This window comes from Stomoxys calcitrans, chromosome 3 (genome assembly GCF_963082655.1).
Source record: "Stomoxys calcitrans chromosome 3, idStoCalc2.1, whole genome shotgun sequence".
NCBI classification, from domain to species: domain Eukaryota; kingdom Metazoa; phylum Arthropoda; class Insecta; order Diptera; family Muscidae; genus Stomoxys; species Stomoxys calcitrans.
In genome coordinates, this window is record NC_081554.1 from 106,596,606 (window position 1) to 106,615,445 (window position 18,840).

Here is an 18,840-nt window from a genome sequence, read left to right on the forward strand (position 1 = left end):
GACATGAACCAACTTAGGGGAGTGGTATTGAAAACAATTAAGGATTTTGTAAGTAGCACGGAATTCCTAACTTAAAAATTTTTTTAGAGGTTACTTTATAGTTTTTAGAGCGCACAACAAGTCGATTACTGGCCTATTATTGCCAGGCCAGTGGCGGGAAGTGTATCGTTCTTGCAGTTATACTGCAACGGACTCCGTGGCAAGATCGATGAGATCGTAGACTTTATGAGTCGGAAGAGCATATTGGTCGCAGCGATCCAGAAGACAAAGCTGACCAACACCTGCAGCTTGCACAGTTGTCACGGTTACAATGTTCTACGTAAGGATCGCTGGCCAGGCTTACAACCCCGACATAAGTGGGTTGCTATCTGGCCATAATCGTCTGGTTCTGGGGGATTTTAATGCGCATCACACGTCATGGCATTCTACCCTAGGTAACGACCAGCGTGGCATAGCATTGGCAGAGCAGATAGATAGCTCCACGTTTTGCACGGTGAATGAGGATGCCCCCACTAGGATTACGAGGAGGTGCAACAGCTCGCCAGACATCTCAATTGCATCCCCTGATCTCCTGATTGACGTATCCTGGCTTCAGTGAACCGACGTAATCTCTACATTGATGCTGAAGAATCTGGATTCACTTGGAGTTGAGTACCTTACCACTGTCCTCAACCTGTCAATAAACACTCTTATAGTTCCCGATGTCTGGAAAATGATCAGAGTGATCCTGCTACTGAAATCTGGAAAAGACCCGAGTTTGGGGGAGTCGTACAGACCGATCTCCCTTGTCTCACTAGTGGCAAAGACGCTTAAGGCATTATTCCTCCCGAGCCTCGTAGGAGAATTTCCATTCGCCGAGCATCAACATGAATTTCGGAGACTGCACAGCACAACAACAGCTTTGCATGCCATCACCACACACATTTGCCGTGGTTTCAATCAACCCAGGCCATGTGATAGGACGGTCCTCGTGGCACTGGACCTATCGAAGGCATTCGACACGGTCAACACTGCCAAATTATTTGAGGACATCGCCAACACGTCCCTCCAGCCAGGCCTGAAACGATGGGTCGCGAATTATCTGTGTGGTCGCCAGTCATTTGTGGAATTTAGGGATAAGAAGTCGAAACACCGTAGAGTGAAACAGGGGTTCCCCAAGGTGGGGTGATATCTCCGGCACTGTTTAACCTCTACATATCCTCCATTCCACCCCCTCCAGACGGCATAGAGATCGTATCATATGCGGACGATTGTACGATCAGGGAATCAGGCCCCCACCCATTGATGACATCTGCGATAGGTTGAACGTCTACCTCAACGAGCTTGCCTCATATTTCGCTGCAAGAAATCTGAAGATATCCGCCACCAAATCTTCAGCCACACTGTTCACTACAAATACGCATGAGGTGAATACTGAGCTGACTGTGATGGTCGATGGAGAAATGATTCCGACCATCAAGTGTCCCAAAATACTCGGCGTCATATTTGACAGCTCTTACACATTTTCCTCACATGCCACAGCAATCTGCGCTAAAGTCAAAAGTAGAAACAAGGTTCTCAAGTCACTTTCTGGCAGCACTTGGGGTGCAGACAAAGAAACCTTGTCGACCACGTACAAAGCAATTGGCCGGTCTGTGGTAAGTTATGCAGCGCCAGTGTGGTCTCGTCAACTTTGTGACACGAAGTGGAATAATATCCAGATCTGTCAAAATGCCGCCCTTCGAACTGCGACGAGCTGTCTCCTCAGTTCTCATGTGGACCACCTCCATCAGGAGACAAAGATCCAAATCATCATCTTGTGGATAGATACCCACCGCCCAGAAGCCTTAAGGTAGATCTAAAAGATCTAGAGCGTGAGGTTCAGCGCTACAAAAGAGCACCTCTAGATCAAGCGGGTCTGAACAACATTTAAGCAGACACGGTAGCAGACGCGGTAATTGGCTACCGGGTGAATGTAGTCCTTGGAGAACGACCGCCACCCATTGCACCCGAAGAAATCGACCTCCCCCGGCAAACCAGAGTGGTTCTGGCTCAATTACGTTCTGGCAGATGCAGCCGCCTCAATTCCCACAGAGCTAGGATTGATGCCGACGTGCAAGATGTATGTCGCGATTGTAACCAGGGACCGTACGATACACGTCACCTGTTTAACTGCCCGGCCGGATCCACTCGACTCAGACCCAGATCCCTGTGGACGCACCCCATCTTAGTCCCAGAGTTCCTGGGTCTTGACACTCAACAGAATCAAGCAGAATGAGGATAGAACACAATAAACTGCTACAACAACAACATTACTGGCTTAGGCATATGTCCATAGTGGCGGATTAATATATGCACCCTCTTTTCAACCTAACCTAAAATAATTTTAGAAAAATCGGCGTAACTATTCATGTATTTGTCATTAAATTTTTTTTAAGTGATTTCTACACTACAAGGCCAAATTCTTTCTCGCAAGCAAGAAGCACGATCATTGTTTTTAAACCGACCCCTGTCAGCAGTACCTGTAACTAAAAGAATGTAAAAAGAATGGGAGAGTCAAATGCATAAATAACTGCATTTCTTGAAATTTGCGTAGAACGGAACCGCAGAGACAAAATTGGCTTTAAAAATTTGCTACTGATCTAGATGATAATGCCAACTGGGTATTGGCTGGACATCTGGGAGTAGATGACGTTTGCCCTTGTATACGTACGCAATAATATTGTATATTGATATTTTTACCAAGTAATAATTGCAGTTTGCGCATATGTGTCTTTAACCACCCTAAGCCACAGGCGAAGTTGGGCCAGTGGTTGATGTCCCAACGTGGCTGTTGAGGTGTCGGGAGATCGGGCCTCGTTAACGATTTTTTTACTATGTAAACAAAATGTGTATTGAAAATTTTTATTTTGCGTGTTGGAGGTAGAAACCCGCATGCGGTAGTTTATTGTGATTAGGTTATATCCCCAGTTATCAACGATTTGATAAATTTTATTTTTGAGATGCTTTATTATATAAGGGGATTGTGCTTCCCTTCAGCTTTCCAAAGATATACAATTTCTCGAAAAATTCTATCCAGAGATGTCCAAACGGTGGCTCCCATGCTGATTCAGAAAAATGTAAATGTCGATATCTTCAGTGAGTTCAGCCAGTATTTATTTGAAGGCCACTTTTCTGTTTTAATCTTCTCCATTTTGTGGGTGTGTGTTTAAGCTACTAAAAAGCTGATGGAATAGTTCTCGCCCTTACTTCTGCATACACACTAAAATTTTTAAAAAATTCTTCCAAAAATGTCCAAATTGCGGTTCGTATGCCCAACAATAAAAACAAAATAACTCGATTTCTGTAACGATTTCAGATATTTTTTAGTTTCGGAAAATTTTCTGCTTTAGGGCTTTCTTTTGAAATAAGACTAACTGTAGCGTATTTCAATTTCTTCAGATATAATGGGAGGCGGTCGTTCTGCTAACGTGCCTTCATGATTGTTGTTTAGACCCACAGGATATGCCGCTTGATCTAGAGGTTCTCTCTTGTAGCGCTGAACCTCACGCTCTATATCGTGTAGATCTACCTTAAGGCTTCGGTGGATATCTATCCACAAGATGATGATTTGGATGGTCTGTGCGAAAACAGCCCAAAAGGTATTGCTTAGACAGCATGTAGTTATGTCTTCGCACTGGTAGGATCTTTGTCTCCTGATGGAGGTGGTTCACATGAGAACTGAGGAGACAGCCCGTCGCAGTTCGGAGGGCAGCATTTCGACAGATCTGAATATTATTCCTCTGCGTGTCACAGAGCTGACGAGACCACACTGGCGCTGCATAACTTACCACAGACCGGTCAATTGATTTGTACATGTTCAACAAGGTTTCTTTGTTTTCATCCCAAGTGCTGCCGGCAAGTGACTTGATGATCTTGTTTCTACTTTTGACTTTATCGCAGATTGCTGTGGCATGTGGGGAGAATTTGTAAGAGCGCTCAAATGTGACACCAAGTATTTTAGGACACTTGATGGTCGGAATCATTTCTCCATCGACCATCACTGTCAGCTACCTACGCACCTCATACGTGAATGTAGTGAACAATGTGGCTGAAGATGTGGTGGCGGATAACTTCAGATTTCTTGCAGCGAAATATGAAGCAAGTTCGTTGAGGTAGATGGACAACCTATCGCAGATGTCAACAATGGGTGGAGGTCTGATGCCATAATCGTACAATCGTCCGCATATGGTACGATCTCTATGCCGTCTGGAGGGGGTGGAATGGAGGATATGTAGAGCTTAGACAGAGCCGGAGATATCACCCAGCCTTGAGGAACTTCTTGTTTCACACTATGGTGCTTTGACTTCTGATCCTTAAATTCCACAAATGACTGGCGACCACACAGATAATTCGCGACCCATCGTTTCAGGCCTAGCTGGAGGGACGTGTGGCGATGTTCTCAAACTGTTTGGCATGGCTGACCGTGTCGAACGCCTTCGATAGGTCCAGTGCCACGAGGACCGTCTTATCACATGGCCTGGGCTGATTGAAGCTACGACCTCGAATGTGGTCCAGGTTGGACCATATTTGAATATAGCTGTATATAGACCGATGTCCCGAAATAGAATATTGAGCTCTTTAAAGAATCATTTTTCATCCGATTTCGATGAAATTTTAAACAGTGAGTTTTAGCAGACCTCTACACTCCTTTGCCGAATGTGGTCCAAGTCAGACCATATTTGGATATAGCTACCATATAGACTGATCTCCCGAAATAGTATATTGAGTCCATAAAAGGAGCATTTTTCATTCGATTTCGAATTAATTTAAAACAGTGAGTGAAACGTCAGGTGCTAGGGTCCTTTATGAGCATAACTTTTTATATCACATATTACCAATTGTTAACACCAAAAATAACATATTGATCACATTTTAAAAAATGACAAAATATCTCACGTTTTGAGAATTGGAAACTATGAAAGTAAAATGCCCAATACTTTAGAATTACTAATGTAGATACATATATTATTTGCTATATAATTTAAAATAAAATATAAGCACTTCTACGTTAAAATACTGTAAGAACAAAATTCAGTTATTTGTACCGAAGGATATACTTATATAAAGCCCAATTTATTGGGTTGCCCAAAAAGTAATTGCGGATTTTTCATATACTCGGCGTTGACAAATTTTTTCACATCTTGTGACTGTGTAATTACATTCTTTCTTCTGTCAGTTATCAGCTGTTACTTTTAGCTTACTTTAGAAAAAAAGTGTTAAAAAAGTATATTTGATTAAAGTTCATTTTAAGTTTTATTAAAAATGCATTTACTTTCTTTTAAAAAATCCGCAATTACTTTTTGGGCAACCCAATATAATTATATCTAAAGCCAGATATAGTTATACATAGCATATCTCTTGGATATAATTATATATAGCAGATATATCTGGTTCCATATCGAATTATATTTACTACCAGGCGTAGTTATAAATTACATCAGATATAATAATATTTAATTGGATATGGCATTTGGATCTAATTGGATCCAACCTTATTTAATCTCAGATATATTAGTATCTGACCATATCCATTTTTTTACTCGGGTATACCAAGTTTTTTTTTAAGTCAGACTAAAATTCCCTGAGATATACTAATTTCAATTTTGTGTTTTAATTTTGCAATTCCTGGTTTGTGCCTCGGTTAAAACAACAACAAGCAAAAGCTCGTTTCAAAACAATAAAATTCCCATGTTGTCGTTGGCTGGCAATGCTAGTCACGACTACGGTAAAACAACGGAGATTGTAGCAGCCGCATAAGGTTGGTGCAAAGTTGAGAATCGGAGTTATTCAGAAAACTGACTCTCATGCGATTGATTGTTGATTTGTCCTTGTGCGTAGAAATAGGACAAGTGATATGCCATGAAACTATAGGCCACTCAGACGGACGGATGCGATAAACTAGGCAGTGGCGAAAGACTTACCATTACAGAAACGCGTCTGCCAATGGTGTGATATCTGTGCCCGATTATCTGATAGTATGCCCTTCCTAATACACCTTGTCGTAATCATTTAAGTAAGTCGAGTAAAGCAGAAAGATTCAGTTATTTCTGTAAATGCAAAGCCATATTATCAGAGCAGTTAAAATGTAAAAGATGAGATATACACATATTTAGTATTTATTACATTATTACAATACCTGTAGCTGTATGTTATAAGAAGCCAGCGTAATATAGGTGGTAAGATAATAGATCCCAGCGTACTGCCCGATATGCAAAGTCCATTGGCAAGACCCCGATACTTCACCAAGTATGATGTAACGATATATACTGTAGGAGGAAATGACAAACCAGCACCAATGCCTACCAGAAGGCCATAACTATAATAAATTAAAAATCTGCTATTAATATTCAAATAAATTTAAGTATGTATTACTAACCTTAAATACAAATAGGCAACCGATGATGCCCAGTATGACAATATCATTCCAAGAGCCGCAGATGCACCACCCAATAAAGTCACCGTTCTGTACGAATATTTTACAGATAGGATGCTAGAGACGGGTCCTACGAAACATGTTATAAGTACTTGTAATATATGCATATATGTTACCATTTACATACCCAAAGAACTGTACAAAAAATAGCATAAAGCAGGAATCCATGCAGCTGTAGCAGGTGAAGCATTAAATGCTTCCAAAAATTCAACAAAAAGAACTCCGAAACTTTTTATGGTCCCAGGTATTAAAATGTTAACCATCATTGATCCTGCTAACACCAGCCATCCCCAACCACCATCCGGGGGTACTAGATCATATTCTATATTTGTCTCTTTTGGCCTCGAACTTAATAGACCCGCTGAAAATAAATTAATATAATATAATAATAGCTTACTCTAATACTCTAATAATAGTGAATCCTGCTTGTAGTGTAGAAATCATTTAAAAAAAATTTAATGACAAATACATAAATAGTTACGCCGATTTTTCTAAAATTATTTTAGGTTAGGTTGAAAAGAGGGTGCATATATTAATCCGCCACTATGGACATATGCCTAAGCCAGTAATGTTGTTGTTTTAGCAGTTTGTTGTGTTCTATCCCCATTCTGCTTGATTCTGTTGAGTGTCAAGACCCAGGAACTCTGGGACTAAGATGGGGTGCGTCCACAGGGTTCTGGGTCTGAGTCGAGTGGATCCGGCCGGGCAGTTAAACAGGTGACGTGTATATATATATATATATATATATATATATATATATATATATATATATATATATATATATATATATATATATATATATATATATATATATATATATATATATATATATATATATATATATATATATATATATATATATATATATATATATATATATATATATATATATATATATATATACATATATATATATAAGTCAATAAGTTAACAATTTAGATTAAATTAATTTTCAAACTAAAAAACAAAAGAGCTAAACTCATTTTACCTTTTTCTCTTTGTTTAAATTTAGTTTACATACATTTCTCATATTAATAATTAGGAAAGCAAAGAGAACAAAATTAAATAATTCGGCATCGAAGAGAAGTCTACCGCAAGAAATATTTTTTATTCTTTTTCTGATCCTTAATAACTTTGTTGGCATTTGTTTGTTAGTGCATCAGATTTAACCCCTCACTCTTGTTGTGGTCTTCATCTGGTTTCTTTTTCCGTTTATTTTCAATATTTCATTAATTTTCTGTTTCATGTAGGTAGTTCTTTTTTTCATATATTTGTTTTTTATTAATTTTTAATATATCATAATTTATTTATCTACATACATAGGTGTTCATAGATATTTTGTTCTTTTTTTTGCATGTTTAAATTCAGATATTATTTTCCAGTTTTTTTTTTTTATGCATTTGCATTTTGGGCTATGCATTTTGACTACGAGGGATTCAATTGAAGGCCATTCGCATTCGCCCACGCAATAATATTGTTAAGGTCGTTATTCAGACGATCTACATTGGCCACGATTGGAAAGATTGGAATGAATCAGATTTGTTGAAGATTCGGAAAATTTAAAAAAATGTTTAACTTTAAGACAGAGAATTTTGGGGTCAACTGAGTCAAACGCCTTAGAATGATCTAAAAGAACCAGAAAAGTGATTTTGTTGCGATCAATATTACTTCTTATATCTTCAACAACTTTCAAAAGTGCGGTAGTGCAACTGTGCTTCGGCCGGAATCCTGATTGGAGGTTGGTTAAAAGTGAGTTATCCGCAATATGTTGCGAAATTTGTTTGTTCAAAAGGTGTTCAAATATCTTCGAAATATATGGAAGTATGGCTATAGGTCTAAATTCTTGATTATTTTTCGGTACCGGGAATACTCTTGCCTGCTTCCAGGATTGTGGATACTTCGGAGCTTTTTCTTTCTTTCTGTTATTAATTGATTATGTTTACTCTTTATTTACAAATACACTTTTTGTACGTGTTTGTTTTTGCAGAGAAGTTGATGCAGTGCATAAGAGATTTGGACAGTTGTTTACTTTTGGTAGTTGTTTTTTAGATTTTTCACATTTATATGCTGGTATGATTGCTTTTAATGACTAGTTAGTGTGTTATGAAGTTAGTCTAATTCTTCAATGTGCCGACGTAAAAATATTCTTTCGTGTTCTGTTGTAGAGATTTTTAAGATACATATATAACTCGAACTATACCAACTTATTTTAATTTTTAAAAGGCCGTAAAGCGGACGATGTAAATTTTTGACTTTCGCACTTTAGGGTTGCCGTCATGTGTCTGCGTGTACACCTCGACAGGCTTAAACCGTTGAAAGGGGCGGACGCTTGTTATTTCGATCCGCAAGAATTCTTTCTGTTAAGGGTGGTACTACGTTCGGTTTTCGCAGTAAAAATCCACATAAAAAAAGTAAAAAAATTGCCGCCCTAGGAAGATGTTAAAGTACATCATATATGTAAAAATGTGTTTGGTTAAATTTAAAATATTTCGTAATTTTTCGGTGGTTGCGGAATGGAAGGTGGAGTTGATGATTCTTCGCCCCGCGCGAAACAGTTGACGTCAAAACAATCAGCCCAATTCTGAAAACTCCCTGGGAGTTTATTCCCTCGAATACAATCCTCCTATTCTGATTGAATGGGGAGAGGACAATTTTGGGAGAGGGAATTTCGAATTTTCGAAAACAGCAGTTTTGATTTAGCTGTTTGATTTTGGCCAAACATTTGACTATTATTTTTTGGAAAAGGAACATAAAAAGAAAAAATTAGCAAAAATAAGTTAAAAGGTTGCTAAAAAAGTTCATAAACATGTTTAGTGTTGCTTTTGTAAAGTTTGTTTTAAGTTTTTCATTTTAATAGTGCACAATTATGGGCTACAGCTTGTCACCATATTTATGTGTTGTGACAACAACTTTCCGTCTTCATCCAACAATCGTTTGCTAAATTGGATGCTTCGAGAGTAGTCTGATAGTCAGATTAATTGTGTCGTGGTTGTGGTTGCATGCGGGCCACACATCCTGCATGTTGGCGTTTTCCCTTGCCGAAAGAAGTTAAGGTGGCTGAATCGTAATATAAAGGTTTGCTTCTCCTTCGTCGTCATAAATGATGTGTTGGTCTGGCTGATACGCCGTTTTATCTAAAGGCCTACTTTTATGGAGCTAGAACTTGAAGATCTAATCGGGCGGCGGCGGCTTTTCTTGGTGGTTGGGACGGCTGCTGGACATAGTTCTGCCGAAAAGCGACTTATGGATTTATTCTTACTCCTGTGGAGTAAATACTGGCAAATGTGGCGCCAAGTATCTTTGAATAATTGCCCACGAACATTCCATTATGGAACAGGCGGAAGACTTCTTGCACATCATTGAATGCCGCCTGATTGTACTTTAAGCTCAATGATAAAGGCCCCCTTTAAGTATCTGACTCGAAACGGAGTGCCAATAAAATTGAAAAACTTAAGCAAATCTTCTACGATGAGTACATGACATTTAAACCGGGAGAACCTAACAAATTTGTACTTCATTTTGATGAAAAAGTGAAAAATAATTTTCATACATTTTAAATTGTTCGTAAATAATAAGAAGTGGTACCATTTTTTCAAAAAAATAAATTAAAATTTACGATTTATGTCCTAGCTCCCTTTTATTTGTTTGGGGGAATTTTTCCCAAGTTTTACCGTCTCATTCTCCCTTTATATATGGATTCAGAATAGCTACTTTCTACTACCTAGGAGATATTTCCCTTTTTCGAAATTTGTTTGGAATAATGGATTAGGGAATAAACTCCCAGTAAATTGTTATTCAGAATAGGGGAAAAGGGAGTAGGGAATAAACTCCCAGGGAAATTCAGCATTTTAAGATACGTGTATTATTTGCTTCATCGTAACATTCTTGGCCTGTGACAGCAGAGCAGCTACTTCGGCGGATTCCTATGCATAAAATATTAAAATAAAAAATTGCTAATGTGTACAATACTCTCTCCATACTTCGAATTTCTGAATCATTTGCTCGACTTCAGCTATGGCTTTTTTGGCAATAACAAAGCTTCGCTATGAATGCTGAACTACAGCAATAAGAAACCACCAATTCTCATGTGAGATTCATGCTTTTTTTTAATACATACCATTTCAGTTGTTGCCTTTCATTATTGCTCAGCTGATTTATTTATTTTGTAATAATTAATGAAACATATGTTTATTTGCTGCCAGGTGTATTTTTACGAAAAAAGCGATTTTAATCGCCAAATCATTAAAGTGTCCAATAAGGTATCTCTGTTTTTAATAAGTGAAGAAACAGATTAATGAAATTTTTGACTTAAAAGAACGTAGTACCACCCTTTACATCGAAATAGGTTTATTGTTTTTGGAAGAAAAATTTAAGTCACTCAAGGAAGTTTCGCTACATTAAAGTCTAATTCAGAAAAAAACAAAGAAAAATGTACATTCAATTGTATATGAAAAGAATGTTCAAAACCAAGTACTTTCGAAGGAGAAGAAAAATTTAATTGTAACATCATATAAAAAGATCCAAAGCGAAAGAAAAATTAGAATTTAAAGATGTCCAAACAACGAGAAGAGATCATTGAAAAGAACAAAATATCTATGAACACCTATGTAGATAAATAAATTATGATATATTAAAAATTAATAAAAAACAAATATATGAAAAAAAAAACTACCTACATGTAACAGAAAATTAATGAAATATTGAAAATAAACAGAAAAAGAAACCACATGAAGACCACAACAAGAGCGAGGGGTTAAATCTGATGCACTAACAAACAAATGCCAACAAAGTTATTAAGGATCAGAAAAAGAATAAAAAATATTTCTTGCGGTAGACTTCTCTTCGATGCCGAATTATTTAGTTTTGTTCTCTTTGCTTTCCTAATTATTAATATGAGAAATGTATGTAAACTAAATTTAAACAAAGAGAAAAAAGTAAAATGAGTTTAGCTCTTTTGTTTTTTAGTTTGAAAATTAATTTAATCTAAATTTTTAACCTATATATATATATATATATATATATATATATATATATATATATATATGTATGTGTACTGAGACTTTTGGGGACACTTTTCCTATCTACCGGTACTTTTGAGAACATTTTGGCTTTTTGGGGACAGTCCTCAAAAGATTTGTCATGTACCGTGACTTTCGGGGACACTGGACTTTCGAGGACATTTTAAAAAAAAAATTGTTTATTGGTTCGTTTGAAAGCTCTATTATTATTAATTATAAAATTATTATTTTTTTTCATATGTACACGCTATTTCCATCCTTTTTTTCCATTTTAAAATTATTTTTCTCAACCCAGGGTTGCCATCCTCGTTACTAATTATCACGGGTACAACGCCGTTGAACTACAAACATTTCATGTGGCTTTGTACTCAAGTGTCCTCATAATACCCGATACATTGCAAGGAAAAATGTCCCCGATTGTAACGGAGTACATATATATAAATATGTATTCATAAATATTAATTGCGACATGGACGACAATGTTCTACTCATTTACTTAGTGGTCGATTTTAGAGGAAACGATTATGGTTATAAAGACACAGCTAATTAAACATATTAACATTTCTATTTGTGTTTAAAATGTCAAAAAATACATTCTTGAAAGGATAGACAAATAGAACACTATAAGTGTGTTCGCGTACTTTTCAATATTGGTAGGTCACTATAGGTCAGTTCGCGTATTGTTTCAGTAATATTTGCAGAAGAATGAATGCGACCTGTACCTTGATTACAAGAAAACATGGACAAACAGACAAACGCACATAGTTAAATCGAATCAGGAAGTAGTTCAAGCCAATCGGTATGCTTAATGGTATTTTTTTAGCTTTGCAAATAAAAGCACTAAGTCATAATACTCTGTTCCACGGTTGTGGTGTGGGGCTTAAATATTTTAATATGTATACTTAAAATTGCTTTGTCATGGATATTATTTAAGAATCCCTTACTTAACTAAATTGTGTTGTGGAAAAAATTTTGGTTTTAAGGTGGGTATTAACTTCGTTCACCAGGGAAATTTTTCACAAAACGTAGTTTCACTATTTGTTGAACCTCAATGAAGTCTACTCTCATTTTTGATCTCATATGAAAACACCGTCAAACATATGATCCACCACCAAAATTTACTTTGCTAAACTGTATTGTTTGTGTAGTTATATTATAAAAAATAAAAATGTAAGAGCTATATTTGCCAACAACAACTGTTTATTGAAACGACAATGATCGAAAAAGCGACTAAAACTCTTTTGTTATCATGTTGACCTAAGTTGAAAAACGCTTCGTCCACGCTTTTAGAGAAAGCTAGTTTTTCACTCAATAAAGAACTTAGTACCACAAATGAAAATGTTTTCACAGATTTTTTTCACTATTTTTTTTTTTATATGGAGTTTCACTGTGAAAACTGAAGTTAATACGCACCTTTAGAAAAAAATTCCGACTAAAACATACCCAAATGTCGAAGCGATTTCAATTTTTTTAATTGCAAATCACTTTTTAGTAGTCTTTTCATTTTTCACTGCAATTTTTGCTTGTATTTTCACAGTTTCTTTTGGGAACTTCTCGATTTCAACCCCCTTTTTAAATATTTCTAATTTGACAAAGAAGTTTCATTGTCTTTCCTCAATATCCGAAATCCCATCAGTTTCTTTTCGTCTATAGGGGGCTATACCGAAATCTGCACCGATCTGGGTCAAATTAGGCTAGGATTTTGAGTGGCCTTATATACAGTTATGTGCAAAAAAAATAGGGACAACAGATAGACGGACAAATAAAGGATTCCAAAGCGAGTAAAACGACAGCTAAATCGATTCTTTATAGAATTTTTTTAATGCACCGCCATTGCAAAAACGATTTTTGTTACGAAAATGTCAAACATGTACTGATATTTAACAAGAAAGCTCTATTGCTACAAGCAGTCCAATTTTTAGTTGTGCAAAATAATAGGAACACTTCGGGTTTTAAAACAAAAATCACAAAACTAGAAAAAAGGAAGGCAAGTTTTGAGTTACAAGTGCAGCCAAATTGTGTTCTAACAGCGTTGTTGTAACTTAACAATCTCTTGTGCTTAATAAAGGCTTGGACCATCCTGGGCATAAAGTCGGTTCAGTTCAGGCGAACCGAAACTGATATAATTAATTGCAAATGCAAATTTTGCCCATGAACACTCCATTGAGGAACAGGGGCAAACTTCTCACATATCAATGAGTGCAGTCTGATTCAAGTTTAAGCTCAATGATAAGGGACCTCCTTTTTATAGCCGAGTCCGAACGGCGTGCCGCAGTGCGACACCTCTTTTGATGAGAAGTTTTTCATGGCTAAGTACCTCACAAATGTCGCCAGCATTAGGAGGGAATAACCACCGCTGAAAATTTTATGATGGTCACGCCAGGATTCGAACCCGGGCGTTCAGCGTCATAGGTGGACATGCTTACCTCTGCGCTACGGTGGCCTCCAATAATTAACTACGGAGCTAAAATGGTTAACCAAAATTCATGGGAATTGAAATGAAGTATTCCCCTTATATGAGTTTTAATGATATACCAAACATTTTCAATCGAATTTAGATTCGGAGACTTTGGGGGCCACCACAGAACAGACATTTTATTGCTTCTATACCTAGGTTGTCTATATTAAGAAGTGTGCTTAAGGCTCTTATCCGGTTGGAAAATTTATCCGACTTGCCTACAGTCTTCAGATAATCCAAGGACACAATTCTGTAAATTTTCAAAATAATTTGTAGATATAACGATATCCTATATACAATACAAGAGGTCCACTTTATTGTATAGAAACCTAACCACGATAATTCTACCGAGATGTTTGATAGTTTAAACGGTGTTCTTGGGGTTTGCAGAGGCTTGAGCCGGTCTCATTACATGATATTATCCCCTATTTAGGCTATTCAAAATAATTTTTATTTATCAACCAAAAAATATTGCGCCATCCTTTTTGTGGCGAGTTGAAAATATCATATTTGATATATCCAATATATCAACCTTTGTTGAGTAATCTATTTTGACAACATAGGCGTCATTTTTATTCATAAACTTTTAAGAAATTAGAGTTTTTCGAAGAATTTAAGTTACAACTTTTACATTTACCAAAGTTTTATTTTTTTGTTTAGACGATGTAAACAGTTTTTTGTTCTTAAAGTTCAACATTCCGCCTCATAATTTTCGGTTTCTTGACGCAAGTTTCTAATTTGAGGATCCATTTCACAGCATTTTCCACAAGAATTTGCGAAACCGTATGCAATTCTGCAACTTTATGGTTGTAATTTCTCAAGTTTAGTAACTTTTGAATATTTTTTCTTGTAACTACGTTACAGTACCTCATTCTGCCTATATTTGCCTAGGGTCTTCTTTATGGTCTTCAGCCCATAAAAGCCGCAATTTTTGTCCGATTTCGCTGAAATTTGAAGCAATGAGTTGTACTAAGAACTTTGGCATCCGGTCTGAATATGGTGCATATCGGTCTATATTTACATATAGCTGCCATATAGACCGATCTGCCGATTTTGGGTCTAAAGCCCATAACAGGCGCATTCATTGTCTGATTTCACTGAAATTTGAAACAGTAACGTTTAGCCTTTGGATATTCTGTTTTAGTTTGGCTCAGATCGGTCAGGATTTGGGTATAGCTGTCATCTAGACCGATCTCCCGATTTACTGCTGATTTAAGGTCTTGGGCCCATAAAAGGCGCAATTATTGTCCGATTTCGCTGAAATTTGAAACAGTGAGTTGTGTTAAGTCAGTTGATGTCCTTGTTTAATTTGGCTTAGATCGGTCCAGATTTGGATATAGCTGCCATATGACCGATCTTCCGATTTAAGGTCTTGGGCCCATAAAAAGCGCATTAATTGTTCGATTTTACTGAAAATCTGGACAGTGAGTAGTCTTAGGCCATTTAGTATCTGTTTTTAATTTGGCTCAGATCGGTCTAGATTTGGATATAGCTGCCTTATAGACCGATCTCTCGATTTAAGATCCTGGACCCATAATAGGCGCATTCATAGTCCGATTTCGCTGAAATTTGAAACAACAAGTTGTGTTAGGTATCATGACATCATTGTGCAATTTGGCATAGATCGGTCTGGATTTGGATATAGCTGCCAATGATGTTGTTGTTGTAGTAGCCACATTTGCATGTGGAGATGGGTGGCGATCCTCGTCAAGCTCTTTCAAGATGAGCAAGCTCGTTCCGGTCCAAAGGGCCAATCGCCGCGGGAACACAAATAGATCGATCTCTCAGTTTGAGGTCTTGGCCCCATAAAAGGCGCATTTATTGTTCGATTTCGCTGAAATTTAGTTTAATTTAATTAATTTAAATTTAATTTTAGCCTTTCGACATCCTTTTATCGGTCCATATTTGGATTTTGCTTCCAAAAAGACCCATTTTGTTCTAAAAATGTCCGTGTCAAATTTGGTCCAAATCGGACCATATTTCGAAATAGCTGCGATGAGTGCATGAATTATGAATTTTTCACCGGACTATTACGAAAGGTGGTTTAGTTATATACTCGAGGTGGTGGGTATCCAAAGTTCGGCCCGGCCGAACTTAATGCGTTTTCTCATTGTTTTGTGTTCTTTCTCATTGCCTAATCTTTCTTCGGACACAATGGACCTATGTTCCCAGAGTAAAGCAGATAGCCATTGAGCTTGTTCTACAGGTGTCATTGTATAACATAAGATTAATAACCATAACAGCAGTGAACACAAACATCAATTTATAAAATGTTTATTTTGAAGTTTACATTTTTGTAAGGCGAATTCAAAAACTAATTGACATAAAATTTTATCAGCTGGGTTGATGAGACCATCTGATAAATACGCCTTGGATGATTCTAAATGTTTTTTCGATATCGACTTTCGCCTAATCGACTAGTTGACTTTGTGTAAAAAAATCGAGGTTCACTATCACTGATTAAAAAGTGGAATAATCGATTTATAGGTCGATTTGGTCTCATAACAATGTACCCCAATTTTTTGCCAAAATTATATCGCTAATGGGAGCTTTAACAGTTTTTGGACAAACTCAATGGCAAAACAGAATGAAGACCGAAACAGAATGAGCGCAATGAGTATTATTTTGAGTGTCGCGTTGCAAAAATGCAACGCTGCAAAAAAATTTCAAAAAATCTACTCACAAAAGTTGAACAATTTTTAACATTGACGACTACAAACACTACTTCACGTGTGCCAGTAATAAATGATGACCATTTTCAAGCGCCAAATTTTAAAAAATTTTAACTTTACCCCGTGACTGTGGTCTAGGCGTAAATCCGTGTAGACAGAAGTAGTTCTTTTCAGCTGGAGATACAAATTGTCCGCGTGTCAAGGCAAAGCGTGCCTCCTAGAAGCTTTTCTGCGAACAGATCGATAACGTTAATGATGCCTTCAAAATGAAAAAGTTTATTTCAAAAACCTATGTATGTATGTCTATACTGAAACGTTGGTAGACGACATGGGAGTGAGAGCAGAGACAACGGAGTATATTTTGAGGCTTTTGGTGAAAACCAATTTTCCACAGTATACTGAGAGTGATCGAAGGATCATCATCACAAAATTTATGGTAAAGAAATCCCTGAGGAGCTTTAAACCATTTAAATCACCCGGACCTGATGGAATATTTGCGGTGTTAATACAGAAGGAGGCTGACTATCTGGCGCCTCATCTGGCCAATATTTTCACAGTGTGCCTAAAGGTACGTTCAGATTGATCAAATATTTGATCCATCTTGCATCTTGTTTTGTTATTTATGCCCAAAATATGTCAAATTCGATAATTCTTGCTTTTGCATTTATATTAAAGTACGTTTACCATGGTCACTAAATCCGGATTTAAGGCTCTCATCAGCTGATTTTATTAAGGGAAAACAGGTGATCGAGCCACTAAATCCGGATTTAGTGGCCAATGTAAACGTGCTTTTAGACACATTTATTTAACACATTTTGTTTGTTCAAAAACGAATCAAATAGCGTTAAGGTACGTTCAAATTTATCAAATATTTGATCCATATTGTTTTGTTATTTATGCCCAAAATATTTATTTGACACATTTTGTTTGTTCAAAAACAAATCAAATAGCGTTACCATTAAATGCAAAAATGCTTTTAAAAGTACGTTTACATTGGCCACTAAATCCGGATTTAAGGGAAAACAGGTGATCGAGCCATTAAATCCGGATTTAGTGTCCTATGTAAACGTGCTTTTATATATAAACAAAATTAGATTACACATATATCTTGAGCTAAAATATCGTCTTGTTTTGTTTCTAAGTTAAATACTTTGCGTATCTGGGTCGATTCGATGCCAAGTATTGTCAAAAATTCAAAAAAAAAAAATTTATGTCGGCTGATAGCTTAAGCCGCTTTTACACGGAATGTAAATGTCTTATGACCTGTCACTTTTTGTACTCACATGTAATTGAAAATGTCTGTCAAAATTTGTGAATTTACATATGATTCATAATTTTTGCTATCACACCTGCATTTTATATCCGTATGACATAACCTAAAAATTTGATCACAAGCTGATTTTTTTATGTGTAAAAATTGTTAAAGTTGTGGAAAAGCTGGTTAATTTATAAAATTGCGAAAAAAATTTAATTTTGAGTTACTTTCATTCGACTGATATCAAAAACCGCTGATTTCTTTATGTTTTTGTCAGAAGGAATAGGGGGCGCTCTAATCGAAAGAAATTACATGGGCTATTTTGAAAAGTGATTCTCGTATATTAGTTTTGTTTGTATCACACGGCATGTACAACTCTGCATGTGCTAAATTTGACATGTAAGACAAATACATGCCGTCTAAATGAGCCTTTAGCTTAACCTTATTCAGTGAACCCTGGCATTGAGGATGTCAACTTGTTCTCTTTGTAAATTAATTCTTTGTTTAGATTTTCTCCTATTTTTGTCATTTTCATTCGGCACATATGACATCCTTAATGATGTTAATGGGGCCTATCCACTTTATGTTTTCGAAAATGACCTAACCTTCTATTGGTGAATCCTGCCCCTGTCCTATGGTGATGGGTTTAAAAACAACAAGTGTGAAGGATTCAGATGTTTTCCAAAGCAAAGCGAGTTAATGCAGATACTGCATAACAGTAAATCGAAACAATTGGAAAGTTTAAACTCAAGCAAGTTAAAGCCCCATTTAGACGAGCCGACAAGTCATACGACATGTCACTTTCTGTAATCATAAGACTTGTCTTATGTAAGTCAAATACGAATAGAGCGCTCTCTAATCGCCATGTATTGTCGTATGTATTGCACTTTTTTTTATAGACATGTGTCTACATGTATGTTCGATGAAATAGAAGCTCGATTTAATCGAAAAAGTTGCATATTTATTCCAAAATCCATTTGTCA

The 18,840-nt window shown here is 36.6% G+C and overlaps 1 protein-coding gene across 2 annotated transcripts in view; it reads right to left on the bottom strand.

Annotated features, from left to right (window-relative positions):
- LOC106093872 (monocarboxylate transporter 9) overlaps nt 1-18,840 on the bottom strand; it is a 233,821-nt gene that overhangs the window by 166,724 nt on the left and 48,257 nt on the right. Inside the window, exons 3-5 of one of the 2 annotated variants that reach the window (XM_059366040.1) lie at nt 6,582-6,815; nt 6,398-6,524; nt 6,158-6,337 (exon numbers count right to left, since the gene is read on the bottom strand). Coding sequence is in view for 1 of the 2 variants with exons in the window: in XM_059366038.1 (XP_059222021.1) it covers nt 5,943-5,945 (3 nt within the window). In the remaining variant the exon portion in view is untranslated. Of the gene's footprint in view, nt 1-5,942; nt 5,963-6,157; nt 6,338-6,397; nt 6,525-6,581; nt 6,816-18,840 lie in introns of those variants that run through there. The other variant, XM_059366038.1, reaches the window with a different exon arrangement.